The 12,011-nt window shown below is 46.6% G+C and overlaps 2 protein-coding genes across 2 annotated transcripts; one reads left to right on the top strand and one right to left on the bottom strand.

The window, feature by feature from the left end:
- Positions 1 to 1,995: 1,995 nt before the first annotated feature.
- Positions 1,996 to 2,626, top strand: PFICI_14884 (uncharacterized protein; the record flags this gene model as incomplete). Its single annotated transcript, XM_007843465.1, has 4 exons — positions 1,996 to 2,102; positions 2,180 to 2,378; positions 2,440 to 2,488; positions 2,547 to 2,626. The coding sequence occupies 4 exons, from the start codon at positions 1,996 to 1,998 to the stop codon at positions 2,624 to 2,626; spliced, it is 435 nt and encodes a 144-aa protein (XP_007841656.1).
- Positions 2,627 to 5,466: 2,840 nt separating this feature from the next.
- On the bottom strand, positions 5,467 to 6,585 carry PFICI_14883 (uncharacterized protein; the record flags this gene model as incomplete). Its single annotated transcript, XM_007843464.1, has 2 exons — positions 5,467 to 5,680; positions 5,738 to 6,585. 2 exons carry the CDS (start codon positions 6,583 to 6,585, stop codon positions 5,467 to 5,469), a joined length of 1,062 nt encoding a protein of 353 aa, XP_007841655.1.
- Positions 6,586 to 12,011: the final 5,426 nt, after the last annotated feature.

The raw sequence follows: 12,011 nt of genomic DNA, 5'->3' as shown, positions 1-12,011 counted from the left end.
ATACAAATAGTTGTTCATACATTTGGTGGTCATGTATATGTTCATATCAATCTCGTAATCGAAGTCTTGTAAAACCCCAAGCCCTGGCCGCCTCAGTCATCGTGACATTCTTGTAAGTTGAGACTAGTTACCTCCACGATGGCGCTGGGCTTGTGTACGACTTCCCTATTACTAGATACAAATTTCGCATGTTCAATCTTGAAATTTGCGATTTCGCCATGACTTTCCTACGCCAGGTAGCGGCGATATCTTCCGCAAGCAGAAATTCCCCTCAGACCCCTGCATCCCGTACGGTTACCTGTTTACTTTGCGGAGCAAAACTTTCTTTCAGTGGCAGACGGAGCGAGAGATGTATACACGATACAATGTCTTTGCTCCACCTTGTTGCGAGGCATTTAGGAATCCGTTGGTAGTGAAACTGTGCGTAGTCTTTGGAGAGGTGATTACCAACATGGTGTCATTTTCAGGGACACAATCCTGAGCCTGGGCCATGGTGGGAGCCGCGGTAGACGGGAAAAGCCAATGTACATACTTTGAACTACTGACAAGTCACAAATGGGAATATTGCCTGATTACCATTTTGATCATGGCAGCATCCGACATGAACAAGCTTCCACATGTCCCCTGTCATGTCCTGCGCCTCTACCAGATTGGAAGGTGGCACAAAAGTTTGGTTTTGTATCCTGAATTCCGAACTCCGCCATTCTACTATTCTAATTGTCAATTTCCATCACGGATCCAACTGAACCCTGCAATAAGATGTTATCATGCTCCAAGGGTTACTTCTGGGGGCATTCTGCCCCGTTTGCTGGGACTCTGGCTGTACCATGTATCCTTGTGCGTTGACCTCGGACCGGCGCCTTGCGCTTCTTGATCGGCAGCCACGGGATGTGACCCGATGCTTGAGTGTTGGTAGAGGAATATGCATGATAGAGAGTGGCGGTGAGTGACATTATTCCCTAGTACACTTTGCGCGTGTGGTATGGGGATCATGTCCAATTTCACTCGAACAATCATCATTACATTGCATGACAAGGTGAACGTCTATGCCCCGAGACTATGGATGGGTTCGAATAAAGAGACACCAACCTCGACAAGCTAAAACACACATGAGTTGCATTCGATGACATGAGAGGCCCATAGGTTTCCATGTTTGGCGAGATTAGTGTATGCAGAAGGAGCAGCATCAATGTCTCCGCCCTTGATTCAAGTCAACCCGACCACTTGTGTTTGGGAACCTGAATAAACCAGGGGCAAAGACAAAGATTAGACCTGATACCTCTGTTCCTTTTTGCAAATGGCGGCATTTGTTGTTTCAGTACGTGCAGTCCAGCCTGCCTCATGTGTAACTACAAAAAAGCAATGACCCAAGTGCCATTAACTGAGTAACTGAAATGCCATTGCCATCAAAACTGACGTGTCCGTGTGCTTGCATAATACTAATGCAAAACCAGTTATTCGCAGGCCGGTAACAGAATGATCAAGAGAGAAGTTAATTCAAGGAAATGCAAATGCAAGATGTTCTCCCTTAGTTGCATATTCGCGCTGTCCGACCGAGTACGTAGATGAGCAACACCTGAGTGGATACACTCTGCAAGGTATTGATCAATGTATTATTACTGACGGATGGACAAGTTGGACCTCTCTAGTATGATCCCAGTGTACGCAGTTCAAGAGATTGAGAAAACGGACTACTACCGAGCTCTCAATCAACCCAGTCCGTATTGAAAGCGCTAAACCCGGCATAGGCCCCCAGCAACACACCGAGGTGTGGGTGCGGGAACGAGCTCAAGACCCACAAAGGCCGCTTCGAAGATCGGGGTGGGTCAAGCTGACTGGCCAAGCCTGCCAGCTGGCGTATAATCAGCCCAGCTGCCGCACGATCTGAAAAGATTTTGTCTGCCTTGTCAATCAATTGCAAGTTCGAAACTCCAGACTTTGCATCCTCCCACTTTCCCATCCACCCAACCACACCGTCGACAACACGCCATCACCATGGATGCCGTCACGATTCGCACGCGGAAGTTCATCCGCAACCCTCTGCTGGGTAGAGTATGTTTGCTGTTTCCATATGCGCAGGCGCAAATGCTAACGAATTTTGTGTGTGTAGAAGCAGATGGTGGTGCAAGTTTACGCGAATCCCCTCCTCCCGAAACCACAACTAACCTTTGATTTTCAGTGACGTCCTCCACCCTGGCAAGGCCGGCATCTCCAAGACCACCCTCCGCGAGCAGCTTTCCAGCCTGTACAAGGCTACCCCCGACCAGGTCAATGTCTTTGGTCTGCGCACCCACTTTGGTGGTGGCAAGACCACCGGTTTCGCCCTCATCTACGACTCGCCCGAGGCCATGAAGAAGTTCGAGCCTCAATACCGTCTGGTATGCTGGAACTCTGGGGGTGTGCGGTTTCTTGTTTTGCATGGAGCTAATCAATTCGCAGGTCCGTGTTGGTTTCGCTACCAAGCCCGAGAGAGCTTCCCGCCAGCAGCGTACGTACAGACCAAGTCTTCCGAACCAAAGATGTGCAATAACCAACTCCCCCAACAGGCAAGCAGCGCAAGAACCGCCAGAAGACCCTCCGTGGTACCGCCAAGGTAAAGGGTGCCAAGGCCAAGAAGGAGAAATAAACGATGAATTGATCGGGCGAATACACACTACGAGACATCATGACTGGGCGTTGATGGACATGGCTTTGTATCTTCAGTCGGCCTGGAAGTTTGGCCTGATGGCTTGGGTGGCAGAACAAAATGGATGTAACGAAACGTTTTCCTGTGATGCATTGCGTGGACCGTTAGTGCCAAAAGGAGATAGGTGCTCGATAAACATGCTTGCAAATACCAACACCAAAAAAATCCGAACCAAGCGACCGCGCGACCCGATCTCGAAAGTCTTGACAACTAGACAACTACGTGTACCGCGACTCTCACTCGAACCCCTTTGGCCAGACTCTCTTCGACGTCGAGAGGAACACATGAGCATTGTGCTATTTCTGGCAGTATCATGTTGGCTCGAGATTGTCACATTGGGATTCGCTCAGTCTACACATGTAGATGCTTTGGCGCAAGGACAAATGATACTAGACACTGTTGTATCAAATCTTTTTCACTCCAAACAGATGATGAGATGTCGTGTTGAGGATACTGTGACTTCCACCAAAAGACGTGACTCTAGAGTGGTGATTTGGCAGCGATCACACATGATAGTGCACAAGTGCATTCCAGGTCATTAAAGCTTTGTTTATAACGCGCCGGATACGGTCTCGGCCCTGCACTTTCTCCATGTCGATTTGCGCACGCGACAAGTCTTGATGTGACTTGACAGAGCAACTTGGATTTGATACATGTAGTTGCTGGTCTCCAGTATGCGCAGGAGACGTCCTTTGACGAGCGATATTGTTGGATATCGTGGCCTTGCTTACATACTGGGCAGGGAACGAGATGCAGAGATGGTCCTCAGCTATCCTAGTTTAGACCCTTGCATTACCCGAGTACCACCTGCATATGGGTCTGGCGAGAGATCGTTATGAATAGTCGTTGTAGATTCCTTGCTCGGGAGGTAAGACGATCACCATGTCGCTACAGTTGCTGTCAAGGACAAGAATACCTTTTTGGAGAAAGAAGTTGTCAAGTCTTAGAAGCACCACCCTCGAAAGCGTAGAGGCATGAGCACAAGCAACATCAACCAATGCTGCGCTCTACCCCCAGGATACTACTGGATTCAAATGCCCAGAGCATATTGATGGGGCTAAATTCGGATCCATGACTACAATATCCACCAAGACGTCTAGTCTCCATTTAGCCCTAAGCCACGCTATATTCAGATATGTTTGCTGTTGAAGCCAAACAACCTTTTCCTTCTGAAAATGGCCCAGACCTATTCCATTGTCTTTCCAGCTTTACTGGGTTGAAAGAAGCCATGCATCCGCGTTGGTGAGTTCGCGGGCTTCGAATCAATGTACTCTATAACGGTCAAGATGGTACCCTCATGGTACATGTATGCTGGATTTCGACCGGAGTACTTTGCATTGCTTCATCGTTTGGGTGCTGTCTTTTGACACCAGACGTCTCCCAGCCCATCTGGCACTGCCGACCCTCATCATTGGATTTTGGGGGTCGTCTTTGGTCTTGATTTACTAATCCTCGACATTAAAAGGGACAGTAAATTTAGCACACGCAAAAATATTTCTGGTGTGCCCGGAGCTGCCCCGCGCTGATGATGTCTTGGTCAGAATTGATGGAGGGGGCGCGAATCAATCAGAATTGACTGGCTGGGTGGACAGGCCCGACGTTTAGAAACGGTCGTTATTTGCGCAGTCTCGAACGGAGATTTGGCGACTCTTGGCGCCAAACGGCACAGATGTGAACCTAGCCGGACCACAGTTTTTGGTGAGTCAATAGTCTCCATCTTGCCACTCTGTACATTATCTAGATACCTCTCCTGTATGCACAAGTAGAGAGCATGTATTTCCGTAGACTCACATTGACCATCGTGCCGCTCGAGATCTTATGGCATTTGCTTCTTTGTTCTCAACCGCATTAGCGTCATTTGCTTATTTGACCTCTGATCCAATCCTGCAAAGTGTTGATTTCGAGAGTCTACCTTTGAATGGGCACGTCATGATGATCTCTCCAAGATCTTTCCCAATCAGATGACAAATTATAATGATGCACGGCACGGGCTCTCGGGAGCAAAAGCCGCTATTGACATGCCCATCATCACAGCTTTACGAATTCAAGGTCACGGCCAGATGGAAAATCAGAAGCAGTGGTCTTGCAAATTATACAATATAAATGACTAACGCAGTGTTAAATTTTGTACAATAGATCTCTTCCAAGCTTCTGACGGATAGGTTTCCAAGGCTCTATGCGATTCAGAGGACTGTCATGTCTGGCAATAAGGGCTCGAGACGAGCAGACTTGATAAACATGGATTCGCTCCATTCCTGGTCTGGTTTAAGCAAATGGCAAAACATATCTGTCAGGTCCCGCAGTCAACACGTCAGATCTGAGACACTGCTAGGTGTGGTGCATCGCCGGGCAGGCATGTATGCGATGTAATGTTCATTCCGTCCGCAATGTTCCTTGCCGCCGATCACGCAACACGGGACTACAAAGATGGTGGCGCGAAATAGCACTCGAATCATGATTCAGCGCTTCGTAATATAATCTTGTAGTATACAGTAAACTAGGTGGTAACGCCATGAAGCCCCGAAACAACCTGTATTTTGTTTTCATGATGCAAATTTTGTCCTTCCATTTCCCTTTCGTGCACATGTCTTACCCGCCTGGTCATTGAATCCTTGACACTATGTGACTTGCATCAAGTGAGAATAATTACCGCCCTTTACCCAATGCCCAAGTGTGACTCCGGGTAGAGATTTCAAGCTCGTGATGCTAGTGATTAAGATGAACTTGCGTCTGAAACGTCGCGAGAACAGATGCCGAGTGCCCTTTGAGTTGGCGTCCACTCAGACTGACTGCTTCTTCCCTCCGTCTCGCCTTTTCTTTCGCAGCATCTCTGCCTCGTATACTCGTTTGGCGTCGGGGTGGTACTTTGTCCGCTTTGGCCCAGATTGTACCGGGTCCACGTGTAGAAACAGATGTGGTGTAAAATTATCCGACCTGTTGAATGAACGATCACAGAAAGGGCAATGATGCAATTCAACGTCTGGGTTATGTTTCCTAGTATACTCGGTCAGTTCGTCCAGCGATCATGTGCCCGAATGCCTGGAGACCTACGTTGTCCAGTGCCTCTTGAGATGCTCGGCTCTCTTGTAGGCCTTTTCGTTTGCGCATTCTGGGTATTCGCACTTGAACTTGCTAGGGGGCACTGTAGTAATTTGGGAGCCCATGGTGCCAGTACGTTTGCCTTTTTTGCCAACACGACCACCATTTTGTACGCGGTGAAGCAAGCTGGACTTTTGTTGGACGTCGTCAATGGCCACCTGCCTCCTTAGGTTGCTGGACACGTACGGTGAAGGTGCACTGCTGCCTTCTTGGAGAGACAGGCTCTTGAGGCATAAAGTCGTCGACTGAGGGGAAGACAGCTTTTCCGAGTAGGCAAAAGAGCTTTGTGAAGGGCATAACCAGAGTGCCCCGTTGTCAGGGCCGGAGTGATGTGTTGAGTAGGGAGGCGGCCTGTGGTCAAAAGGGGACGTCGGCATTTGGTCGGAGAAGGAGTATTCCAAGCCAGGAGGTTGAAAGTCCATCATATGCTCATAGCAAGGTAACGTCGAGTTTAGAAATGCAGACTGTTCAAAGTTCATGTTGTAAGGCGACACTGTAGACTTTTTGCTTGGCGTTGATGGCTCCATATCGCGTGGGCGAAATTCTGACTTGACGTTTGATGGAAAGTATCCATCCATGGAGGAACCAGGTGGTGTGAAATTGTAGTCTGATATAGACGTGAAACTCATTGAGGCAGTGTGCTGTTGGGGACTGGACCGTCCAGACTGTGGTGTGATTGGTACACATGAAGGAGCGGTTGAAAAGCTACGAGCGGATGAGGCACTCGAGAGCTGGCTTCCGAAACTATTAAACTCATCCTCGTCATACTCCAGTGACATGTCCACATTGAAATGCTCCATGACGGCAGCTCACAGAAAGGGCTTTTGGTGGTTGGCGAAACAAACACGTTTTTTAACCAAAGTGAGTTGAAGAAGCTCGTGGTGTGTGCAGGAGGAATGAGGAAGGTAGAGAATAGATATACAGCACAGAAGAGGTCCAGCACTATTGAAGTTGACAGACACACCTCCCTTGGCGCCTCTATGAGTCTCATTAAGCCCCAAGCAGGAATAGTCGACTTTCAAATGGAAAGACTTGCAAAGACACGGGCGGAGCCCCTGGTAGGAATGCTACTTGGGAAAGAAAAAAAGGCGCGCTGTGTGGCGTCTACAGGTGTGGAAAGGAAGACCATGATAAGAGGCCGAGACTTGGGGCCGTACCTTTGACAAATCGGCAATGAATAGAAGGGGAGAAAAGAGTCAATCAAGCCATTCTGAGCAGAGGATTCTGGAGGGCAGCAAAAAGTCTCCTGCTTAGAATCCAACCAATTCAATCCACGGTCAAGACCCGAGAGTCTGGTCAACTAGGATGATTGCAAGGAATTAGAACCAACAACTCATGTACGAGTGCATAGCCTACTCTGGGCAAGTTTGATCAAATATCCCAGCACAAGGAGCATCTCTGTTGCTGCTATTGTTGTCACATGTGTCATCATATAATTAGAAAACCCCATGATGGTATTTTGAAAATCGGATATGGTCTTGGAGTAGATTACCGAACGGCATTCTCATGAAAAGCAAACCATGGATATTTCTTTTTTGAGTACGCAATACATGGAAGCACCCATCGTGCGAGGGGGCGCTGTTTCAGACAGGCTTGTTGAAATTCTCTTTTTGCAGAGTCGCCACAAGGAGGGATGTTTTGTATAGTCTCCCCATTTGGAATGGGAACAGGTTGGAATGAGGTGAATAGAACAACAGACTTGTGGGGACGGCACCATGTCGTGGGCAGCCAAACCCAGACATGCAAGCAAGCATGGCACGTTTGTCTGCGGATAACAATCATTACCAGTATCAATGACGGGCAACAGATCTCAAGGAGATGATTGCATTGGCGGATCCCGGCTACCCATATGTTTGCTCTCGTGGCGCATGATCAACGCTATGGTAGCTAAGAAAAAGCGTGGGGGAACTTGGGTATTTCCGGCTTTTGGGAACATCCTTGACGAGGCACTTTTCTCCTACAAGCATTTCATTCGATTAATGTGCACCCCGGAACCAGGCCACCGTTATTCCGTTTTGTTGGTCAGAAGTAAGTAGATAGATACCCAGATGAGAGAGAGAGGAGAAGGAACCGTCTTGTTATCTACGCCCTGTCTTTTACCTAGGTCGAGTTCCTACGGGACACTATTGCTTTGCTAATTCCCCGACTGCTTTCTTCTGGCCGGCAGCACTGTAATTGCGAACACGTTCATGCGGATCATCCATGTCTGGCGTTACTGGGCTGCAAGCCACGGGCTGAGGGGGTCGAGTGCGCGGCCCGATCTCATACCATGAATGGAGTGGCCGAATCTGGAGGGACGAGGCACAACTCAATTAGACTTGTGTGACGGAACACAAAGAGCCCCCAATGAGTGGGAAGCAAACAAGGCGAGCAAGGCAGTGATGCTTTACAAGTTTACCTACCTGTCAACCTATACACCTTTTACAATACATGAACGACCAATTTAAAGAGGAGCATTTGTAAATAGAAAGAAAGATGCACGAAAATCCTGGCTGTAGAGATCTCCCAAGATCTACAAGAAGATGGCAAATATGGATGAGTACCGCTCAGCGCGTCAGGGTCTTTCTACCTAGGCAAATGCACACATGCACTACAGGCCGTCGATTAGCGGCGACCCGGCTGCCCTAAAGCGCTAGCTAGCATTTGCATGCTCCCACTAGCTCCCACAGTACATAGGCACACAATTATGTAGTGTACAGTTGGAATTTCGTACATTGCACATCATGTACAATTTGACAGACATAGGTACAATGACCGGAACTTTATATGCGTGCACGGACCAAAATGCATAAATTTTCAGTTCCAATTACCACTTTCTAATTACGATATCTCAGCCACCACGGGGTTTACGGAACTAGGAATAAGCTTATTTTAACCGTTATTTAGTATTTTATATATTACCCCTTAGCTTTTTTAATTATACGCAGCCGGTTTAGGATAAATTGGATTAAGGTATTAATTAAGTTTATTTTTATTTTTTTTTACGTATTTTAAATTAATTTTTTCGCGTATATTTCGTCGGTAATATTTTTTTAAGCTTTAAAAAAGCAGGTTCTAATTTACGGATTTATTTTTTTAGTTCTTATTATACGTATTCGATAAAGTTAAAATCCGGGCTATAAAATAGCTATTCGATAAGCTCCACTTTTTCGTCGGATAGCTATTTTATTATACGGTAACTTTTATGTATTAGAGCGTTATTTTAAACGAAAAAATCGCTAAATATATATAGCGGAAATAGGCCTTCCTCGAGGACCTTTATATACGACTCTAAGCTTATTCCCTAGCGCGGTATATCCGGATTTTTTTAGTAAAATATAATCGGGGACCTTCCTCTTTTTTTACGGTTTTATTATATTATTCCCTAAATTATTACGGAAATTTTCGGCTTTTTATAGCTTTATATATTTATAAAATCGGGATAAAATCTTTCGTTTACTAAACGGAAAACCTATTAGCTAAATTTCCCGGATTTATTATATACCGTATATTCGTCCGAAAATAAAGCTCGGAAAAGCTTGCGTAGCTCCGCCGGTTTTAAATATTTTTGTGCAAAAGCAAGCTTAGCCGTAGCGTTTTTTTCCGTAAAAAGGATCTTTTTAGCCTTTTTTTAATTCCTAAAATAATAACGTTAAAAAATCCTTTTATAAATTTTTATATAAATAAAAAAAGCGCTCCTCCTAATAAGCTAGGAATAAATATTTTCCGGGTATTTACGGGCAAAAATAACTAAATAGCGCTTTTCCCGGAAAATTATTTTATATTTCCTTATTCGGCGATTGCCAGTTTTCCTAATATTATTTATTTTAATACGGGTAATAATTTCCGTAATAATTTAGCGCCGTACGGTGCCGAACGCGTCCGCGATATTAATATGCTTTTTATTAGTTATAGCGGCACCGGCAATAAATATACGGGCTTCCTTAGAAAACTCCCCGTTTTTTTAGCGATTTCCGGATAATTCGGTCCCAAATTAACGTAAAATAATTATTATTATAATATATAATATAAAAAATAAAAAAAAGGGTGGAAAACGCGTTATTTTGATTATGGCGCGTCGACTAGCGTGGCACGGATATAAAGTTCCGATCTCTATACTCTTCTAAAAGGGAACATGGAGACATTCAACACCAATGCCTTGCGAACGACCATGCCAATCTCGCTTGTCTTGTGGTGAACACAGTGACATGCCAATGTTGTCCATGATGCGTAAAAGGAAAACAACGCATCTTTCACCATGGAGCGATTCTGCCTATTGATTGAGCACGCCTTTGACTTGTTTGCTCGACGGAATGGCAATGATCACCACCATCACCACCTATGTATACAACACATGCACAAATGCAAATGGTAGACAAGCCAACAGGTTCGACTTCCGAGCATGCAGCAGGAGCAGGACTCATCACTAGTCTGTCTCTTCATTTCTAATGAACAGCTCAAGGTTGCATACAAGCATCAAGCATGACGCCACGCAGTCGAGCGGCACAGTCACCGTGGTCGCGTAAGTGGGCCTTGGTACTGCCTGCGGTGGAAGTATTCTGACAACCCTGCACTACTTTGTAGGTAACCAACGGCTTTTCAATTCATGTGCTGCATTAGATGGATCGAAACATTTGGGTCCTGGCCGTTGCTCCTCCAGGGAATCTGAGTCTTCTCAGGGCAAGGTTTACCCATAAGCCTTGTGGAGACTCAACGGGCTGGCCAAGAGAGACACGCCCTACCATTCCGGTCCAGTAGTCTCGTCCCATTGACGTCGATCTAGATCTACGACCCATCTGTAGGTATTCTATTAAGCGGGCTTGGCTCAGAGACTAGACCGAACGACATGAATGAAGCAACCAACGCCTTGGACGCATCTTCTTGTCTCAAGTCAAACTACCTGGACATGATTTTTAATGCTCCAGTCGTTCAAACCCGCCTTTGTGCCATCTGTACTCAATCAAGGATGGAATTGACAATCATGTTGTATTGGCACAGCACCAATCTGTCTTTTGCGTACATGTTATTCGTTAATGTCCAGCAGCTCGTGAGGGGTCATATACGAAGAAGCAAGTCTGCACCAGGGAATCTGCATACCCTTCCCCTTTCAACTCTATCATTTATCATAAACGGTGCTGCCCTCTACCAAAATCCAATCTCGGAGCCGGGTAGAGTGGAACCATGTCTGGATTTAAGCAAGTGATCAGACCCTGACGGACCCCAGATCATGCATTCGAGTAAAGCAAAGCTGACGAGAATCCCAAGCAGAACAAGCCCGATCAAATGCCAAGGTATTGTATCTGCGTCGCTCACTACCAGATCAGGACGTAGTGATCTGACAATCTATATACCACTCCGGAGCAGCCAGCTCGTCGGGATACAATCTTTCACAAAACCATGGCTCCCAAATTTGTCACTCAAAGCCGCAAGCCATACTGTGCCCGTATTCCTGCACGGATCCAATTCGACCGAAATCTATACCGCCGCCGCAACTTTTTACAGAGTTGTTGTGGAGTATTGTCATGACTAATTTGCTCGAGGCTTCAGGCAAGGTCACACAGTCCAAGACTGCAGGATCTTGTATTACTAGGCGCCGCTGTGAATCGTCACACCCGGCGAAGCCGTCAGCAGTCCTACATTGGCCACGGGTAGCCACAGTCGCCGGCTTGCCCCTTCCGTCTCTTTCTCGCCAGCCTCGTGCGAGAATGATCATATTATTGGATTGTGCTTGATTGCGTCGTCGGCTGCTGCAGGATGCACAAGCCTATAGTCTCGAGTCTATCATTGACTTGCGCAGAACACCAGAACGAGTCCAATCGGGACAGACCCGTCATCATCGAGGTGCAAGGGATTTTTATGAGTTGCGTCCTTGGCAACATGATCTCTAATGTCTTTCTTCAGGCTCTTACTATCCGATGGAATCACTCAGATGCCAGGGGAGTGAAGATTGTCGGGCGGGTCAAAAGGTCGGGGGGCAAAGATTGAGAATGCGCTTCCGTAACAGCACCATTTTACAATATTGACGCTCTATAACTTTTCTGGTGTATAAATATCACCGATTTCCTCCCTAGACGCCGTTGAAAAGGTTCATCCAGATCACACCCTTCTACAATCCATTACCAAATTCTCATAAAAGCATCAAGTCTGAATCTCGCCATGTGCTACAATAGAGTACTCATTCACAACTGTGAGCCCGCTTGTACCGAGGGTGTCGAGCGAGTCTATTGCAACGATTTCATGCAGTACG

Source organism: Pestalotiopsis fici, assembly GCF_000516985.1.
Source record: "Pestalotiopsis fici W106-1 unplaced genomic scaffold PFICI_Scf_14, whole genome shotgun sequence".
NCBI lineage: Eukaryota > Fungi > Ascomycota > Sordariomycetes > Amphisphaeriales > Sporocadaceae > Pestalotiopsis > Pestalotiopsis fici.
Note: the sequence above shows the minus strand (reverse complement) of the source record. Positions and strands in the feature narration are given on the sequence as shown.